This window comes from Zootoca vivipara, chromosome 2 (genome assembly GCF_965207765.1).
Source record: "Zootoca vivipara chromosome 2, rZooViv2.hap1.1, whole genome shotgun sequence".
NCBI classification, from domain to species: Eukaryota; Metazoa; Chordata; class Lepidosauria; order Squamata; family Lacertidae; genus Zootoca; species Zootoca vivipara.
The window spans coordinates 85,283,350-85,304,853 of NC_142584.1; the positions used below are offsets into that span (position 1 = coordinate 85,283,350).

Below are 21,504 nucleotides of genomic sequence, written 5' to 3' on the forward strand. Positions count from 1 at the left end.
GGACCTAGGTTTTATATCTATGATGACCAAAACTATTCCTCACTGAACAACCCAGAAGTTTGCACCCATTGGAAATTTGCCACCGGAGCCCAGTTTCTTAACTGTTTGGTCAAACCCCTTTCAATCCTAGTCTGGGGTGCAGAGAAAGTCTATAGAGGGCAACATCATATTGCCAGGTGGCCCAGAGAGACAAAATATGCAGCTAAGGCAGGTTTTGAGCTCAAAGAGAAATGCACACAGAACATATAAGCAGTGCTGTGGTTTCAGCATCCTCCTTGACTAGCTGCAGTAGGAAAGATCAGCTCAAAGGAGGGAAGGGAAACCTGAAGAGAGGCAAACTAACATCAGGTAAACTGTTTACAGGTGAACGGCTTTGGGATAGTTCCCAACTGCACATTCACTAGGCTGAAGACTGTGGTTGAGGGGGGCCGACAGAAACACAGGTTCAGCTCTACTGTGCACATAATGGAGTGTGTGAACTAGGTAACGCCGTCAGTAGGCCTGGGCTTGATACACATGCCTCGTGATGGAGGAGGAAATAGTGCTCAACAATTTGGAAACACCAACATCCAGATACAGCCCCTTTAAAAGGTGAAAGGACAAAAAGGATCCCAATACTAACTCTGAGCACCTTCCACTCATTAAAAAATATATCTCCAACTCAACCACACATGGCTTCTGGGAACCACTGAGGCAAGGGGCAGGAACTTCAAGTTTCTAGCAATTTCTGAGGGGGATTTGAAAGCTCCACAGGGAACTCAAGGGACCCCCAATGGAAAAATTGGAGGAAGAATTGAAAGGATATGCATTCGCCTTTTGTTATTTTCTTTAAAAAGAGAGAGAGAGAGCAGAGAACTGAAACAGTAGTTTAAGTAATAAATACTTTAATTCCAAGTACAGTGGTGCCTCGCAAAACGAATTTAATTCGTCCCACGAGTCGCTTCATATAGCGAAAAATTCGTTTTGTGAAGCGGCTCCCATAGGAACGCATTGAAGTGCGGTTTCCCATAGGGTGCCTTGCAAGATGGGGGGGAATCGTCTTGCGAGGCACCCTATGGGACGAAAAAACCCGTCTTGCGAAGCGCGCAATAGGAAACTTCGTCTTGCGAGTCTCCATTGAAATCGCAAAACGCTTTCGTTTTGTGAGTTTATTGTCTTGTGAGGCATTCGTCTAGCGAGGTACCACTGTAACCCTGAACAGAGCAGGGCTACCTACCCACCCACCCCGTTAGTCAACTGCCTGTGACCCTTACATGAGCTTTTGTGCTCCTTCTTCCTTTGTCTTCTCCTCAACATGGTGGCCCGTGGGCTCATGGGATGGTTGCTTCGAGGTAGAGTATTAGAATTCTGGCAGGCAAACGCCGACGTGTTCATCGTGGGAGATGCAAAGCTGGCAGCTACAAGAGCTGGATAGAAACACAGGCTTAGTGTCAGAAATCAGCCTTTCTTGCCATCATTGTTAGCCCCAATCTTTATCCCACACGTGCCTATTTGTGTACCAACACACATGCCTGAACGTATACCAAAAATGAATAGCTTACTAGTAATTATTTCCCCCTCCCCAAAGCACATTAAAAAAATAGTTATGTTAAAACTTCACCGCACCCCTCTGCAGGATGCCAGCGTATTTTGCTGGCCTACAAAACTGCTAAACCTGCCAAATTCCACATTGCTGAAGGAGTTTCCCTGGAGCTTTCATCGTAGGGACTCCCCCACTCCTCACTCACATTCTTATAGAAAAGAATTAAGTGGAAGATTGCATCACTACACCACGTGGTTCATTGTGCTTTCATATGGAGCACAGAAGGGGTCCTGGCTGAAGACCTAATCTCCTTTCAGTGGACAAGACAGGTAAAAGTGGAAAAGAGACAGATGACCATGAATACCAAGGGTGTGCTAGGGTAGAGTCAGGAGAAGTTGACGGAAGACTAGGCAACTTCCATAATGGCTTTGTTTGAAGACATGGGTCTACTGGATGGAACAGGAGAAGTATGAGATGTCTTGACAAATGGAGAGGGGGCAAGGCTTGTCCACTGGAGCAAGAAGTGTGGCAGATTCGGTGCTGCTTGCAGAGAATGCAAAATTGTGGCTGGGCAGATCAACAGAGTAGAAAAAAATAACAAGGGAGTGTTACATTTGCAGTAATCCTGGCTGGATGTCTGGTTCCAGGTGGGTGTCTTGCAATGCCCTGGGTGGTGGGTGTGGCAATAGCTGACGCAGGGATCCCAGCAATGGTGGTGGTCGCTCTTCTGCACTTTGACTTTGTCCAGCATGATGCAGGAAATATGACAACAACAAAAAAGGACAGCGTAATTATACATGGCATGCAAAGCAAATTTGTGGTTATCCCACTATTGAAAAAAAAAGCCAAGAAGACTATGGATAGGTGGTTCTGTCAGGACAGAGTCTTCGTCTCTTTGGGGGACTAAAGTATATGCTATTAAAAGCCTCCCCCCTCCCCCCAGCCACACAGCTTCAAAGATCCTGGTAGAGGTTATAGCAGTCTACAGACTGCACAAGTTCTGTTTGTGACTTTCATCCTAGAGCACAGGGCCCCTGGCAGGGCTAACCAGATTCAGCATAGATTGACCAGTCCACATGACTTCCTTTCCTCAGGGAAAGACTTAACCATCCCCTCTGCTACATTTCTGCTGCTCGTCTGTGGGCATGTGAACTTGTCACTGGGGATAGCATTTGTGGAAGAATTATTGCTTTAATTATCAAGAGGTTATACAGTTAAGAGATCCTCTGCAAACCAAGAAGCAAGAAGCCACTGCTAACTCAAAATGGAAATCACAAGGTCGCATGTATGTATGACTCATGATGCTGCCTTATACTGCATTAGACCCATGGCTCTATCCGTATCATCTAACCCGGAGTTTTCCAAACTTGTGTCTCCAGCTGTTTTTGCTGATAAAACAACCCCTGTGTGGCAAATTAAAGTCAAAATGCTGAGAAAAAGAGGCAACTATTAAATCATACATTATAATCAGGTCAATAGCCGGCATGGACATGAATCTATACAGTCCATATTATTTTCACAATGCAAAAATACAGGAAGATACAGCAATAAGACAAAAATACAACATACCTAGAACTTGCATGTACTCTGTGGAACAAGGGTCATACTCATGCGTAACCCCTGCTGCCTGACGCAAGGAATAAAGAGCTTAATATACAATAACACCACAGGTCTCACCCTAGTCAACCGAGGCTAATGAAATTTTAAAGTGGTGTTATTGTATATTAAGCTCTTTATTCCTTGCATTGACTTATATTTATTTGATTATGTGGTTAACTACAGATTAAAACAGTTATATTCTGCCCAAGAACTGGTCGACGTGTTGCCTCTTTTTCCAGCTGTTTTTGGACTACAATTCCCATCATCCTTGACCACTGGTCCTGCTAACTAGGGATGATGGGAGTTATAGCCCAACTCATCAATATATTTCTAGGGAGGGGTCCTTTCTAATTCTGCTACCTGACCGGAAGGCCCAGGTTCAGCTCCTGGCATCTCTAGGTACAGCTGGGAAGCACTCCTTTCTGAAACCTTGGAGAGATGCTACCAGTCAGTGGGGACAAAACAGACCAATGATCTGACTATGTATAGGGCAGCTTCCTATGTTCCTTTTAAGTGGGGGTGCTAGGAATAAGATTTTCTGCATTTAGGACATGTGCTCCACCCCTGAGCCACACAAGGTGCTGAATACAGTTCTCTTGCTTATCAGCTAAGGCCTGAAACAGCAAATCTGGCTCATTGGCCATCGAAGAAATCTTTACCATGCCTGAATATAAACGGTATCGTTCATGGCAAAAGACATTATTTGTCCATGTTAAAGATCCCCCCCCCATTACTTTTAAAACTAGCAAAGTAGAGCACGCGAATGCTCTCTCAACACACACATGGGACAGAGTGTTCTTCAACATCATTTCATTGAAAAATAAAAATGCTTGAAGTTTTTCTCTTTTTGCTGATTTCATAGTGAATGCAGCTGCCTGTGTGCCTTGGTGTAACCAGAAACAAGAACGCAGAGACATTTGCAAACACCTGACTCAAGGCAATTATATTTCTATAAATTGGCCACAGAAGCTTAGCATTCACTGGAGAGTGGACGAAGGGAAAATAGACTGTTGGTGTTTAAAGTCACGCAGAGAAATGGCTTTTTAGGTCAGATGCATGAAGTGGAGTCACTTGTAGTGGGGGTGCTATTCCTCCAAAATACTCCATGCCCTCCATGCGCTGCCAGCATTTAAGCTGCCTCTGAAAGTTCAATTTGTAGAGCCGAGTATCTCATCCGTGAAGGATGGTTATCAGACTGTGCAAGGTTATAAGAACTGGAGTTTAACCATAGCTAAGAGAGATTGCTCACTGCAGTATCAGCTGAAAAGCAGGACTTGTGGAAATTCATTCCTAAATAGCTGAGAATTTTGCCAGAGAAACTATAGTCATTTTTACTTAGCCATACTTCTAAATAACTTCTGTAATAATGTTCCCAACTGTCTGCAAGCACCTGCACATACAAACTGTCAAACCAATACTTCTGAAGTATGTCACTAGCACACAAAGAAGTGGAACTGTCAAGAGGAATGGGAAAGTGTGAACTTTCACCTTGGACACAACGCCCAAATGCCAGGATTTCCATAGGTCAGGGATGGGGAACCTGTGGCCTTCCAGATGTTTCTGGCCTTCCAACTTCTATCAGACCCAGCCATAAAGAACAGCCAATGGCCTTTCTAGACCAGCATCCTGTTCTTACAGTGGCCAACCAGAGGCCAGTGAATAGGGCCAATCAGAGAGGGTGAGGCTGGCAGGAGGGGCCATTTAGCCCAGGGCCTCTGGCTCAAAGGGGGTTCAATTTTAGGCACTTGCTAACTTGTTGGCATTTCGTTATTTTTTTTGCAAATTGTTTTTATGCACATAGAACTGAATTGAGACGCACCTTCTCATCTAAAAAAGCATCTGTATAATAATAATAATACATAAACAACTAGGTATCACTCTATTTTTGGTGCCTTACACTTTTGGGTGTTGTTGTTTTTATTAGTGTTAGTCCTGTCAAGGAATTTTGGTCCTGATTCCAAAGTCCTTTTTAGCATGCAGGGGGCACACACTTTGACCAAGGGCCTATCTCTCACTTAAATAAATATAAATCTAGATTTACATACATTTTAGTTAATTAAATTTGCATGTGAATAAACACAATAGTTCTGAAGCAAAAGACATAAATTATTTGTTTTAGATGTTGCACAGGAAACATGGGGTAGGAGCATCTTACAAAAAGCATGATCTCCTGTCTGTGAAATTGGGTGGGTAGGTGGGTAATCCTCCTAAAATAATAATAATAATAATAATAATAATAATAATAATAATAATAATAATAATTTATTATTTGTATCCCGGCCATCTGGCTGGGTTTCCCCAGCCACTCTGGGCGGCTTCCAACAAAAATTTAAAATACATTAAAATGCCACACATCAAAAACTTCCCTGATGGTTGCCACCTGCACTTTCTTTAAGCAATTTTCAAAAAGTTGTCTGCTGAATTAACCTAAGCAACTTTTCAGGGAAACTTTTTTAAAGTTATGAATTAAGTGATTTATCATTTAAAGTTGTAGCCCTGGTTTAATTCATAATGCAGCTTCACCCATGATGGTAATGACGTTCTGCGGCATCTTTTAAATGTTTGCTAAAAAGGGGCAGACAATTAAGAGTACAGCCCCTACAATGGTTTATTAATATTTGTTTTTAATTTCTTTTAGCTTTTAATTTCTTTTTTTAAAAAAACGTTTTATGACTTTATTGTTTGGCTTTATTTTTTTTAACCACTGTGATTTATCTTTATGATACAGTGTACTATATAAATAAATATCTCACTGTATAAAAACATACAGGACATAAACCTGCCTTTGGTTTAGCCATCAGCCTTGGTTAGAACAGTGTTTCTCTACTGAAAGGTCAATATTAGCACATCTCTCGTTTTACATCTGCCAGATATATATTTACCTGCCTGTTTGACTAAGTGAATATGAGATCATGAAAACTGTCTTTAAATAACAACTATTGTGTTGGATCCAGAGTCACTCATGCTTGGTGACAGATTAAATCTGGATCCAGCTGATTGGGTATGAATATTTTATGGAAGTTCCATAATCCAATGAAAGGTCAGCTTTCAATCACCTCTCACCTGCTTTTAGCATCCTTATCCATTTTTTTTTATTTAGAAGATTTATAAAGTGCTTAAGAAAGAAAATCCCTAGGCAGTGTACAAATAAAACTGCATATGAAACAGTTAAATCCATAAAAAGGCACAATATAGTCTATTATGTTTCTATGGGATCACAATGCCAACCAAGGAACTCACACAACCTAACAGATATTTTGCAAAGGCCAGACGGACACAGTTTGGCTATTACACGCCAGTTCCCAGAGGGAACAGTGTTGTGTCATATCTTACAATCAATCTTGGCACACACCCGTGTCTGGAGGCTTGAGGGGGAGTCTACTCTGGTGTGCAGGAAGTATCTCCAGCTTGACGTTTTCTGACGTTGCAGCTAGCAGTTGGGTAGCCTCCAGCAAGGAGCAATGTTCAGTGCTGGTGCCATCGATGGAAAGGATGTGATCGCCCACATGCAAGGCCCCACACCTGCAGGAGAAGACACAGAGCAAAACAACAACAACAGAGGAGTCACCTGTGGTCGCCACTACAACAATTCACAACCTAACTGATTCACGCAAACACACACGCCTCACCCAAGCCCTGTTTACTATTGCGTGAAACCTGCTTCCTGCAATGTTCTCTGTTGGGATTTAGCTGAAGCCAAAATTTAGAACGCCAGGGGTCCAGCCTTGGATCCATCCATCTGGTTGGACACACATGAAAGCACAGAGATTTCATTCAAAAGGCTATCAAGATGGCTTGGCTGCAAAATGAAGTTACCCTTCACTATGAACTGAAGCGAAAACATTCATGTGTCAAACAGAGTCTGAGAATTATCTTTAAGGGTATCCGAGGGTCTTTTCCAGGCAATAAATAACCTAAACTTTCTCCTTATTTGCTTTTATTCTTTGCCATTTGGCACTTTAAAAAAAGAGTTTGAGTGATCAGGGCAGACACGGTCCAGCATAGGAGAAGGAACGTTTTGGAAAACAAAATGTTTGTGAAATGACACATGCTGGTACTAGATAGTGTTTAACATTTGTTGCCTAAAAGGGCTATAGAGGAGCACTCCCAGGCTGTGGGGGTTGTATACTCACACAACCACATTTCAATTAGCATTCAAAATAGCAAAAGGGGTGGTAGCTGGGCGGCTGGGGGAAATGGTATTTCTCACCAAAAAGTTGAGGTAAAGGTAAAGAAGTGTGAAGCACTGGAGAAATAAATTATTCCCCCACTAAAATGCTTTGAGACAAGACCTCTGAAACATGAACAACAAATGATGTGTTCATTTATGGCACACAAAACAAAAACACATTTGATAGTCTGTAAAGGGCCAGATATGATGTACAAGAAGACATACTTAATGGAAGCTCAGTCTTTGCCAGAAAGCCGTTGTTCCATGCATCAACTGGGATCTCAAACAGAAACTCCCAAATTAATTAATTAAAGTTATGCTTGTACCGTAGAGACACATTCACCTGGGCCTATTCAATCTCCAACAAACTGAATTTGGTTATCTTTAACAAGATGGTATGGTGAATTCACTTGCAACAGCATTGTCACATGCTTCTGTTGGCCCGTGTGTCTTACAGTGCTGGCCTTATACCAATTTATACAGGGCCAGCTCTAGGTAGACCCCCAGTTCTAGGTAGAAAAAAAGCACTGAGGTCAGATGCAGGGGGTGTTAGACTTCAAGGTACCAAAAGACTCTTTATTCTTTTTGACTTCTGTCAGTGGTTTGCAAATATTTGGTCTTGAAATGACAATTTTCCACATTAACTTGCCTGATATGAAATGCAATATACACTAGGGGCATATACACAGGGCATTCACCTGGGTCTGCTGCGCCTTGCCATTGTCCTATGTTACCTGAGTAAGCACTCTAGACCAGGCACCCCCAAACTTCAGCCCTCCAGATGTTTTGGACTACAATTCCCATCTTCCCCGACCACTGGTCCTGTTAGCTAGGGATCATGGGAGTTATAGGCCAAAACATCTGGAGGGCCGCAGTTTGGGGATGCCTGCTCTAGACTGCTGGTCTTCAACTGATGGGTTGGGAGCCACTACCAAGTTGCAGCCTAACCTCAGGTGCACTGTCCACCACGTATATGGCTTAGAAATCATGAGGTGGGTCCCCAAGGACTTGTTTAGGCTAAAAGGTGAGTCCCAGAACTGAAAGGGTTGAAAACTAGTTCCCTAAAACATACCCTGCACATAGCATTAGAAAATCAGTACTCTGGTCTTTCAGAGAAACCTGCCTACCGTTATTCATCCCACCCAGAAAGCCACAGTTCTCCAGGACACAGTTTGAAAACCCTGCCCCTATGCTGTTGAGCACCCCAGGTCCACTGAATATACTGGATATTCTGTATTCATGGCACATAGTACCCCTTATATTGATGCATTTTTCAAATACCACCCTACCCCACTCACTCACCCACCCCACTCTGCTGCCCCATTAGTTTCAAGAGATGGAAAGATTTAAAGTATGAGGAAAGGGGAAACAAAGTAGACATGGCAGAAGACCCCACAGAGTTTGGCTTCATACCTGTCTACCACACTGGCTGGCTTGATCTTGTCAATGACTATGACCTGCTTATTCCGATGGCTGTTTGTTGCTAGTGTGATTCCTAGTGCAGAGCCAGGAGTCTTTGCAATTTCCACTAGCAAAGGACCCGAAGCATTGGCTACTGTATCTATAAAACAAACAAACAAACAAACATTTAAAGTTGCTTCTGCTCAAGTCTTTCCCAACGAGGACACTGGCCAGGCTACAAAGCGCGTGCCGTTGTGTTCATGCCTTGCTCAAACACATATGGACACTCAGGGTACATCAATCCCCCCAACTTTATTCAGAAGTTCCCATTGCCAAACCTTTACACATCTATGCCACCCTTGAAAAATCAAAAGGAAGGGGTACCTCCGTCTTTGCCGTCATCCTTTCCTGACAGCATGAGGTCAACAGTGAAAAGACAATGTCTGCTGAGAATGGGATGGAGCAGTGCAGAGAGGCTTAAGGTAACAGGGAGCAGAAACCATTGTGGGGCAGCGCCTGTCCATACTCCTTCAAGTCACAGCGAGCAAACAGCAGGGGAGCTGCTGTAGAGCAGCTGGAGCAAGAAGGGTTCAGGGCCAAGGGATTAGCCAGATTCTAGGACCACGGATAGCTCCAGGACAGATCAACTGATAGTTAAACTGAGCCTTTATTATTCTGGTACCTCTGGTTGTGGACATGATCCGTTCCGGGGTGCTGTTTGCACCCCCAAAAGTCTGCAACTAGAGTGGCGGTTCTGCACATGCGTGAAGCATGATAGAGCGCTTCTGCGCATGCACAAACTCAGGGCCATCTTCAGTGTATCGGGCACCGTGGTGCAACAATCCCTCCGGCGCCCCTCGCGCTCCGCCAGGCAGGGCCAGACGCAGCGCAACAGGCAGGCAAGGACGCTGCCAGCTGTGCTCCACCTCCGCCTGCTCGGCCAAAGCGGCAGAGTGGCGCTGCAGTCCAGGGAGCCCTAGCTGTCGCCCCAACAGAAGGTTTGCCAACAGAGCATTGTGGGGCAGCACCTGTCCATACTCCTTCAAGTCACAGCAAGCACAGTGTTGCCCCACAATGCTCCATGGGACCTCATGTGCATGCCTGCCCACACTCCCTCAAGTCACAGCAAGCACAGACAGTGCTGCCCCACAATGCTCTGCAGCACCTCATTTGCATGCATGCAAATGAGATGCCGCGGAACATTGTGGGGCAGCACTGTCTGTGCTCGCTGTGACTTGAAGGAGTGTGGGCAGAAGGTAGCCCAGGTCCAGGTCTCTGTGGAAAGGTGGACAAGGATCAGTCCATGGGGCAGAGCAAGCAAAGAGCTTTCAAAGCGGTTGACGAGCAGGCCATACTCGCATCGGATCTGTTGTCCGCAGACCATATTTCTCGGCTATTTTGGGGGCGCTGCCCTTCTCTTTTGTTAAATACAGGCAGCCCATGGGGGACGAATAACAAGGTCAAGTGGGGAATAAGATCCCCAAGTCAATGTGTGATGTCAATCCCCCCATCAGTTCATGGCCCCCAAAGCCTTGTGTCACTTTGTTTCTATGTTTATCTGTCCCTTATATCTCTAAGTTTTCCTATAGTTCTTTATTTCTCTATGTCACTACTGCACCTATTATGCAAGTAGAAACAAGAACATCTAATATTCATTCAGATCACATTCCTTAAATGAAGGCTATAGGGAAACATATTTTTAAAGCCCCACATTATGAGATTAAGTATTGAGACTGAAGCTGTATATCCAAACATAATTCTCTTCTCTTTGTAAATTGTAATCTTGGCATTTCCTGTTTAGATTGGTTTCAAATGATCTAATTAAGGATTACTTAAGCTAAAGCTGAACAGCTAGAAAGATAGCATCAGACTAAGCTCTGCAAGACTTTAGATCTGAGCTTTCCAGCTGCTCAAATTTAGTAAAGTTAGCTTACACTGGCATGCAAATGAGGTTCAAAGTTTGCAGAAAGTGATTTTTGCTTTGACCTAGTAAGTGCAACTCAGCTCTTTGGCAATTAACTCTATTCAATAAGACAACAGACAGGAAAGCAAAACTTTCAGAATTGAAGAAAGCTCCAGCCTCTTTGGGCCAAGGGGCACATTTGCAAATCTAAATAAAAAAAACTATTGTGTGCAGAAAAAATGAAACTGTGATCCCCCTGTTCTACAAAATTATTACTGTTCAGTTTATGTGCTTGAAACTGTATGTCATAGCTAACTTTTTACCACCTTAGGTGGGAACTTATTCAATACTGTAAGTGCATGTTTAGAAATCAAGGGACAGATGACTTGGCACACAACAGTATCCAATACCTTTCAGTAATACAGGAAATTGCTTTTTTTTTAACTTGAAGGTAGTTAGAGGGCAGATAAAGGAACACCCTCAAGACAGGAAATACCTATCCGCCTAGAAACATAAAACCTCTTCCCCTCAAGGCAGGAGAAACTCATCACAAAGCAGTAGTATTCATTAAAAAGATAAAAAATGAATGAATCACCATATAGCCTGCAATCAGGAAGTTCAGAGCACCTCAGATACACGGAGGCCAGCAAGTGTTATAGTAGCTGATGGAATCAAATCAAGGAAATCCTGCAGTCCCTTCTTTGCTTCTTGATGAGTCAGAGCAAGGCTTTTCACTCCCACCCATACCACCATGCCTATTTCCATTCCATTCTGATAAAATGCTGGTATATACAAAAATTCCTTCAGTAGCACCTTAAAGACCAACTAAGTTTTTATTTTGGTATGAGCTTTCGTGTGCATGCACACTTCTTCAGATACAGTGAAATGGAAGTTTCCAGGCACTTATGTAGAGAAGGGGTGGGGAGGGGTGGGGATGGGGAGGGGGGATCACTCAGAAGGGTGGTGGAAATGGGTGATTGACTGACTGATAGCTGTTGATGACCGCAAACGACTGCAAATGGTTTTGCATGAAAAAGCAAGGGTTGAGATGGCTAAAGATCGCTTATCATGTATAATGAGATAAGAACCCGATATCTCTGTTCAAACCAGGTCCCTCCATGGTTTTGAGCTTGGTGATAAGTTGCAATTCAGCAACTTCTCTTTCCAGTCTATTTCTGAAATTCTTTTGTAGTAAGACAGCTACTTTGAGATCTTGTATAGAATGTCCTGGGAGATTGAAGTGTTCTCCTACTGGTTTTTCTGTCTTCTGGTTCCTGATGTCAGATTTATGTCCATTTATCCTTTGGCGTAGGGTTTGGCCTGTTTGTCCAATATAGAGAGCTGAAGGGCACTGTTGGCATTTGATGGCATACACAATGTTAGAGGATGAGCAATTAAATAGTCCTGAGATGGTATGTTGGATGTTGTTGGGGCCAGTAATGGTGTTGTCTGGGTGTATGTGGCAGCAAAGTTGGCATCTGGGTTTATTGCAGGCTCTGGTACCAGTGTCCATGTTAAGTCTGGTGGTTGTATTATTGTGGGTGAGGAGTTGTTTAAGATTGGGTGGCTGTCTGTAGGCAATGAAAGGTCTTCCTCCCAGAGCTTGAGAAAGGGAGCGGTCATTGTCCAGGAGAGGCTGTAGATCTCTGATGATGCGTTGTACTGTTTTAGCTTGGGAGCTGTATGTGATGACTAGTGGTGTTCTGTTATTTTCTTTTTTGGGTCTGTCTTGCAGCAGGTTCTCTCTAGGTATCTGTCTGGCTCTGTTGATCTGTTGTTTAACTTCATCAGGTGGATATTTTAGTTCTAAAAAGGTTTGCTGTAGATCTCTTAGGTGAGATTCTCTGTCTGTAGAGTTGGAACAGATGCGGTTGTAACGTAAGGCCTGGCTGTATACGATGGATTGTTTGGTATGTTTGGGATGGTAGCTAGAAGCATGTAGATATGTTTGCCGGTCAGTTGGTTTTCTGTATAAGGTGGTGTCTATACGTCCATCCTGTATTTTTATAGTAGTGTCCAAAAAATGTATTTCTTGCATAGATTGGTTCATTGTTAGGTTGATGGTGGGGTGAAAGTCATTAAATGTCTGGTGGAAGGTTTCCAGGGTCTGTTGTCCATGTGTCCAGATAATAAAAATATCGTCAATGTATCGCAGGTACAGGAGAGGTTTGAGTGGGTAGGAGTTAAGGAAACGTTGTTCTAAATCTGCCATGAAGATGTTGGCATACTGTGGGGCCATGCGGGTGCCCATGGCTGTGCCGCTGATCTGGAGGAACAGGTCATCACCAAATTTGAAGTGGTTGTGGGTAAGGACAAAGTGGCAGAGTTTGGTAGCAAAGTCCGCTGTGGTTTTATCTGAAATGGTGTTCCTTATGGCTTGTAAACCATCATTGTGTGGGATGTTGGTATATAGAGATTCCACATCCATAGTGGCTAGTATAGTATTGTTAGGAAGATTGTTCAAATATTGTATTTTCCTCAGAAAATCTGTGGTGTCACGTACGTAGCTGGGAGCACTGATAGCATATGGTTTCAGAACAGAGTCCATATAGCCGGAAACACCCACTGTAATGGTGCCAATACCTGAGATGATGGGGCGTCCTGGGTTTCCTGGTTTGTGTATTTTGGGTAGAAGATAGAAAGTTCCTGGCCGAGGTTCCGCTGGTGTGTTTGTGAGGATCTGTTCTTGGATGTGTAGGGGTAGCTGGTATATACAGACTTTGTTCATCAAGGACAGCCGGTCCCTGTTTTTTGGTATTACCCCCCCCCCCCAATGCTTTGTGAAAATGTTTGCAGTGAGAGTTGCTAGCATTGCCCTTCCTCAGGGTCCAGCTGCTTCCCTTCATGGGTTATAAGAGTTAAACCTCACCTGAGCGACTCCTATTGTTAGTGCACATACCCATGTAAATGCACGCGTAGAAAACCTCAGACACCATGCAGTGCCCACAGCCTGGCATTTTGTCACACCGCAGCTATGTTTTGAACCGTTTTGTCGATGACATATTGCCTGCCAACAATGTTTTGTAAGTTATTATTGTTTAACCGAAAGAGCAAACTATTCAATCGGGCGATTGTGGAGGAAATGAATACAAGAGACAGGAGATACAGCACAGCTTTCGCCAGCCACTGTGCAGCAATGAGTGTGTAGGAGTTCAGAAAGCGATCCCTGACATTGGAATTAGGGGTTTAAAAGTCTGTGCCCGTTTTCAGGGTGTGCTGCACCTGTTACATTCAGAGCTCCATCGGTCCCTATGTCACAGCCAGGGATGGAGAACTTCATTCCACCACATTTCCTTCTGGGCACACGCCAGTTGTAGGCAGGGCCAGAGACAACATGGGCAGAGCAAATAAGGAAAGCATTACCTTTGCGCAGTAAGCTTGTTTCTACTCACATTCGCACTCCCCACTCTGTATCCTCCATCCAGGTGAGCAGGAGGCATTATCAGAGTTCAATGACATTTCCCAGTCAGGTTAAAAACAGAACTCCAGGAGGGTGCAAAGCAGGACCAGTACGGGGAGAATCCAGAGGGCCAGACAGAGATGCTTGAAGGGCTGTATTTGGGCCCCAGGCCTGAGGTCCTCCATCCCTGGGCTAATGGGTCTCAAAACTACATCCTATGATAGCAGGCGCCCTAACTTTGTCTCATGTTCCACGTTCCATGTCATATGGATCAGTGAGTACATATACAAAATATACAAAGCTCACAGCATGGTAACTACTGCTCATTAGGCACAATTTTGCTGTGCACCTTACAAATATAGTTCAAAAGGCATAAGATGCATCTATTTTGCTTCTGTAATACGGATTCAGAGTTTATTACGGGGGCGGAGGGGAGGGGAAATGGCAGCCATGCAATTAAGGTGTTATTCATGGCAACTACAGAGCTAAGCTAGCTTTTTAATAATTAGCAAAAAAAAAAAAAACCTACCCTGATCCATATATCAGAAAAGCATTGCATGGTCAGGCCCTACTGCCTCTTCTAGGAGCCTTCCCAGAATATTGTCTTGAGCAATAAAGGCACAGCTGGTGCTCAGCTGTTTTCAGGGGATGCAGGCAGCTCCCCCACCACAATGTTGGCACTGTAGGAAAGCCACATTGTCTCATCACCCAAAACCTGCATATTTTTGGCTGTTGAGAACGTGGCATTCTCCCACTGCCTCCAGCACTTCAATCACGGTTGTGAATGACACGGGGACATGTGTGCCATGGGCCCCTATTGTCTACGGTCCGCAATGCAGCAAAGTGCCATTGTGCTTATGTCCTGCTTGTAGGCTTTTCATAGGCATCTGGTTGGCCATTATGAAAACAGACTGGGGGATTAGGAAGGTCTTTAGACTGATCCAGGAGGGCTTGAATTAAGTTCTTCATGCTACCCCCCCTTTTGCATTGGTTCACTGATTTGTGAATTTCTTTTGGCCTCCCTACCATTCTCCCAAAGCTTTGAATGAATTCTGTAGTTCCCCACTCCGATGTTTCAGCACTTACTTCTGCTGTATAATAATAATAATAATAATAATAATGATGATGATGATGATGCAACTATCAGCCCTGAAGGGGGGCTATATTCTCCTTCCAGACTGCAACCCTACTTAATCCACTGCAAGATCTTCCACCACTAGCACTCAACCCCAAGCTATCGCTGGTGTGACTGTAAACAAGTATGGAGGGGTTTTATTGGTTGCCTGGAAAGTTAAAATGCTTCAAGCTGTTTTGTTTAAAAGATGCCAGATAAATAAAAAACAGCACCAATTTCAGCTTTCATTGAAAAGCTAAGAGGGAACTAAAAAAAGAGAAGTGTTGGCTCTAGGGAGGAACACAGAAAGATATGCAACAAACCTAAAGGCATCAGATGCTTTCATTTCCCGCAGCCAGAAGATCCAGACTGATTGGCAATGTTTGCGTTAGCAACAGTGCCAAGAGCCAGGAGTATCAGACACCACATGCTGCTGACATCAGGTAAAGTGAACAGGCAGCTATTCTTCCTCTGCCTCTGACTCCCATGTGCAATGCTGAGCAGAGATCACCCATCCAAATGGGGGCAGAACTCACCGAGGGCAGAACCAGGTGCCATCGAGCTGCTGTTCTTCTCCTTGCCTTTTTCTCCTGCTAATGTCTAGTATAGTTTAAGGAAAGGTCTATCGCTTAGAAGGGAGCAGATGCTGCTCACGCAGGAGGCCCAGAGTTCTATCTTTAGCATTTCTGGTTTATTCAGGACTGGAAAACACCTCTGCCTGAGACCTCTGAGAGCTATTGACAGAGTAGAATGAACCAATCGCCAGATTCAGGCAATAAACCAGGGAACCAGGCAGAGGGCCTTCTCGGTAGTGGCACCCGCCCTGTGGAACACCCTCCCATCACAGGTCAGAGAGACAAACAACTACCTGACATAGGGAAGTTTTTAATCTGTGATATTTGATGTATTTTAACGTTTGTTGGAAGCCGCCCAGAGTGGCAGGGGAAGCCCAGCCAGATGGCAGGGTATAAATAATAAATTTATTATTATTATTATTATTATTATTATTATTATTATTATTATTATTATTACCCCACCCATCTGGCTGGGTTTCCCCAGCCACTCTGGGCTGCTTCCAACAGAAAAAAACAAAAACAATCTATTAAACATCTAAAACCTCCCTAAACAGGGCTGCCTTCAGATGTCTTCTAAAAATCTGGTAGTTGTTTTCCTCTTTGACATCTGATGGGAGGGCGCTCCACAGGGCAGGCGCCACTACCGAGAAGGCCCTCTGCCTGGTTCCCTGCAACTTGGCTTCTCTCAACGAGCGAACCCCCAGAAGGCCCTCGGCACTGGACCTCAGTGTCCATGTAATTCTTGCTGAAAAGCTTCAGCCAACTGTTTTCAGGCACAGCGGTCTGCTTAAATATGGCACTGTGAACGATCAAGAGCTTGACATCTCTTACTGCTGAGCTAAGGGCAGAGATGTACAGCTAACCCACCCCCCCAAACCCTCCACCCCACCATAGCAGCAGCTTTCATAATTCATGTAGAAATAATCAATAAAAGGAAGCTAGCCCTGAAAGGGTAATAATATCTTGCACGATTGTATTGACTACACCGTAAGAATTGCAAAATGCTTTACAAGCAATGAATTTGGCCTCTCAGCACCATTAGGAAGGGTAGGGGTCTGCCTGCAAATTACAAACAGGAAAAGCAGCAGATGAACAGTTGCAGCAGAAGCATACTAGGAGGGTCAAAGGAAGATCAAACCACTCGGACAGAAATATACTTTGCCCTTAAAGGTCACCCAGCTGGGAATGGGGAGCTTGGAAGAGAGACCTGTTTAACGTTTCTCCAATATCAATCATTTCCCCATGGCCTAGTGATGGACTGCTGTGATGTAGTTTTGCACACACACAGCCCCACTCCCAAGTGAAGACTCTGAGATGTGTATTTGGTGTGCTTTATTAAAGACTAGTGTCATTCAGCCCGTTTAGAAAACGGGCACTAGAAGATATGTGAGAGGAGCAGCGGGGTGCTAGAACCTGTCTTTCTGTCTGTCTTTCTGCCTGTCTGTCAGGGAAATCTGCACCAACAAAGTGTTATTTCGTGCCATGGCATGTTGATAATGTTAAAATAAACGGCCGCTAGAACATATTTTATTTATTTTTATTCACCTGTGGGGAGTTGCTGAGAGAGAGCGCCCTGAAGCTCAGCGCCACCAGGCAGCACCCCAAGATCAGCTGCAGCAGCCCCAGAGACAGCATAGGTCGGGCCGGCCTCTTTTTTTAATTTAAAAACATGCCATTTCAAAATATGTGTATGAGAAACGATAGCCGGAGGACACCCAAATGCAGGATAGCTGGAATGCAGTCTACAATCTACCTCACGGAAATGAATGGGTTCGAAAACCTAACGCAAGCAATTTAAAGCTGCCCTTCACACATGCGCACAGTCAGCAGACAGGGGCTCCAAACAGCAGGAGCGAAAACGGGCCTTCGGGTGAGTCCTAAGCACTTTGCAAGCGGAAGCCTGCGGGGGACACTTTCGTCGGAGATTTTGCGAATATCGGGGGAGGGGGGAGCGGCTTGAAAGCTCCGCCGTCCTCCGCCTCCCCATGCCCTGTATCAATTAGACTTTCCAAAACAGGAAGGAAGCGCCGGGCTAAGGCTTGGGCTGAGCTTTATGCCTCAGGGCGCCATCCATCCTGCGGCTTTTGCGGGCGATGGGTCCTTCACGTACCCGAGTCGCTGCATGCAGAGCGCCCCACGCAACACGCACCCAGTTGCAAACCACTGTAATAGTGGGGGGGGGAGGGAAGCACCCGCCTCCCCCCCAAGACCTTCCCCTCTTCTGACCCCACTGAGCGTGGGCTGCAGCCGCCCGGCAGTGACACGTGGTGTTTGTAAACCCCGCAAACGCCCGCCCTGCCCCTGCGAGGTCGTAGTACAGCAGCAGCGTTGCGGCGGTTGGGAGCGGGGGGGGGGAGAGAGAGCGCAACCCCGGCGCTCGGCTATAGAAGCTGGGGCCGCCGCCGCCGCCTCACGCTGCGCCACCCGGAGAGGCGGGAACGGCGGGGATGTGCGCCGAGGGCCCCAGGCTCCCCCGACGGACCACCGAGCAGCTGAAGAGGCTGAGCGCTGAGCAGGCGGGAGAATGGGGTGCGGGAAGATGGCGGCGCTGGCAGGGCCAGCGGCTTCATCGAGTGGGAGGCGTGAGGAGAAGCTGCCATTGGCTCGTTTACTGGGTTCTGGTTCTCTTCATCGGTGGGGAGAGTGCGCGGTGTGTGCGTCCAGTCTCTCCGTCCAATCCCTGTGTCCCTGGGGCACATGCGCAGTAACCCAGGGACACACGGGAAAACGTGGACGCAGAGACACTTGCATTTTATAATATAGGATGCTTAAAGATCTGCAGGAAGACGCAACAAACAAGTGCTTGTTTGGAATTGGCGTAGAGAATGGAGGGCATACAGGTCCAGGTCCCTTATCTCTGGTCTTGGGCAGCACCACTTGACTTGAACCTTGTCACCTAGGTGAGATTCTCATTGCCAACTCAGCTTGAAGGTTAGCCGAGGGAGGGGGGGGTCCTGCTGTCTGGCATTCAGGAGGACTATTTCTGCAGGCCCCCAAAACAGACAGGCCCTTTAGCTGGAAAAGCAGTTCAGACACCCCTCACATATATCCAGTTCAGTCTCTGGAGATCTAATGTGAAAGCAATGAATCTCTGATTGTCTGCTGGTGTGTTAAAGGGCTCCTCTGTAGGCACAGTTTGGGGATTTGGAGCTCCATGCCCAAGTGGTTGTTGTTTTTTGTTTGTTCTGGCACTTTCCCCAGGAAAACCCACATCTTACCGCCGAATCAAAGCAAACAAGAGGAGGATATGCCTCCTATGCCCAACCTGTTTATTATGTAAAATAAACTGGAATATTGCAAAAGCCATAATAAACCTCTAGCAATCTGCCTCCAGAGGAAACTACACTGGGATAAGCATTGTTCCCCGGACCTTCTTGTCCTTCAGAGAAGCAGGGGAGCATAGCAATATATTGCACATACATGCACTCAAAATGTTCCTCTTGCTTACATCACTCCTCTTCTTCTTCTTTGGATTTGACACCGAAGTTCCCTTGGAAAGGATACTACAAGCTTCCGCATCCTTCATGTTTGATTGCGTCGCTCCACCAAACAACTTAAGACAACAAGCTGCCATTTCTCCCCTTGCTTCTCTAAAGACCAAGGTAGACATGACAGCGCCAAATCCTGCTGCAATCATGTGGGAAGTGAGGTGGGAGAAGAAGAGAGAATGCAGCCCACCTAAGGAAAAAGTAGGGGCAACCAACTGAGAGGAGATAAATCCTTCTTGGCTTTACTTCCCTAAAGCCCTTTCATTACTGCACACTTATAATATTTATTGACATTTGTATGCTACCCCAAAACATAAAGTTTCCTACTTTTCTCCCAGCCACCTCACTTCTTGTTTTGGAGCTCCAGCTGAAGCTGATGGTGAGGTGGGGTGGAGGGCTCAGATTTCTGTGGGAGGATTCAGATTTCCATGCCCCTTCTGTGCCTTACGGTAAAGGTAAAGGGACCCCTGAGCATTAGGTCCAGTCATGACAGACTCTGGGGTTGCGGCGCTCATCTCGCGTTATTGGCCGAGAGAGCCGGTATACAGCTTCCAGGTCATGTGGCCAGCATGACAAAGCCACTTCTGGCGAACCAGAGCAGCACACGGAAACGCCGTTTACCTTCCCGCTTGGAGCGGTACCTTTTAATCTACTTGCACTTTGACATGCTTTCGAACTGCTAGGTTGGCAGGAGCTGGGATTGAGCAACGGGAGCTCACCCCATTGCAGGGATTCGAACTGACGACCTTCTGATCAGCAAGCCCTAGGCTCTGTGATTTAACCCACAGCGCCACCTGTGTCCCCCTTCTTCTGTGCCTTAGACAGGATCATATAATGCCTCCATTACATGACCCTCGAAATTCACAAAAAACGAGCCAATATTATTCCAGATGCATGTGGTATGGGCAGAGGATACATATAAACACAGGAGATGCGCCATACAACCCATTGAAAGGTACAACCCAGTTGCACAGCATAACTGATCACCCACTGCCAAAAAATAGGCTTCTGACAGAAGGACCAGATTCATGCAACATGACAGAGGGCATGCGTGCACACCTTTGCATGAGGCAACAACATCCCTGCCCATCAATGCCTCCTGGTGTGTACACAAACAGAAACGAATCTGACACCAATGAAACTGTGCTGATGTGGAATAACTATGAAATGCACTGGGGGAGGGAGGAACAACATCACCGTGCTCTAAGGCAGTAATGTGAACACACCCTATTATTCCACCACCACAAAACACCTTGGAGATCCTTGACAAATGGCAGCATTCTCCATTTGGGAAAATATCAACATGTAGCTTTCTCACTCAAGTATAGGAAGGATTACTTGGTTAGCTGAACATTTGTGTTCTCAGATCAAAGACACCCTAGGAGCCGTCTCTCGCTTTAATTCTCAAAGTAACGGCTGGGAAGCTTTTCATTCCACCTTTTAACATATGGATTAGGAGCTATAAATTGAGTGACTGGTTTAAAACTAAGTACTTAATTTGTGTCCACTGAGGGGTGGACACATAGGAGCTGGGAGAGAGAAGCAGGTGTGTATCATTCAGATATACTGGGAAAAGTCAAATGAAAATGAAATGGGGTAAGAGTTCTGTTTTAAATTTGAAGGCTGTTAAGCCTTCCTCAGCCTTTCTTCAAAGAGCCTTGCCAGCTATGGCACCAGCTCTGCAGATCAGAACCCCCCAAATTATCCATGAAATTTGTAAAACCAATAATTTCTAGTAGGGAAGAAAAAGATTTCCTTCATGGGGAACAGCCTCCCAGCACTTTTTCTGCCAAGAGCTATTGTGTTACGAACAAAAGCTTAGAAGCATGAGGCATCTAACCCCACCCCGGACAGAAAACTTCGGGAATAAAAGTGTCACAAAAAGGGAATACATGTTCGCGGATATAAAGAAGCAAGCAAACCCAAAGAAATATCTGTGCCTACAAGGCAGAAAAGGAAGGAAATATTCACTCTGATGCGCTTTACTTCAATAAGCCAGCTCCTATCAGCATCACCCAACCATATGCAGTAAACATGAATTAGACCGATGTCTCGAAAGCCTATTCTTATGTCAGTTGTTTGCAATCTGCAAAACATTTTTTTGCTCATTTCTGTCAATGCGTATTTGCTCTATATTCTGCAGTGCTTTTTTATTTTTCCAACTCCAGGTATCTTTGAGGAGCTACTGCAAATCACATCTGAGTTTCAGTTGGAAAGCTGGCATGCAGAGCGACTCTGGCCTTTGATGACCTGGTACCCTCCAGATGCTTGAGACTACAAGTCCCAACTGCCCATGTCAGCACAGCTGTGTTGGCAGAGAATGATGGGAGT

General features: G+C 45.2%; 1 protein-coding gene across 6 annotated transcripts in view; it reads right to left on the reverse strand.

Annotated features, from left to right (window-relative positions):
* The window catches only part of GRIP2 (glutamate receptor interacting protein 2), a 202,295-nt gene that overhangs the window by 42,642 nt on the left and 138,149 nt on the right, over positions 1-21,504 (reverse strand). For all 6 annotated transcript variants that reach the window (XR_015948463.1, XM_035106512.3, XM_035106510.3 and 3 more), the window contains exons 8-11: positions 8,706-8,853; positions 6,474-6,643; positions 2,135-2,260; positions 1,254-1,406 (exon numbers count right to left, since the gene is read on the reverse strand). Coding sequence is in view for 5 of the 6 variants with exons in the window: in XM_035106512.3 (XP_034962403.3) it covers positions 1,254-1,406; positions 2,135-2,260; positions 6,474-6,643; positions 8,706-8,853 (597 nt within the window). In the remaining variant the exon portion in view is untranslated. The remainder of the gene's footprint in view (positions 1-1,253; positions 1,407-2,134; positions 2,261-6,473; positions 6,644-8,705; positions 8,854-21,504) is intronic.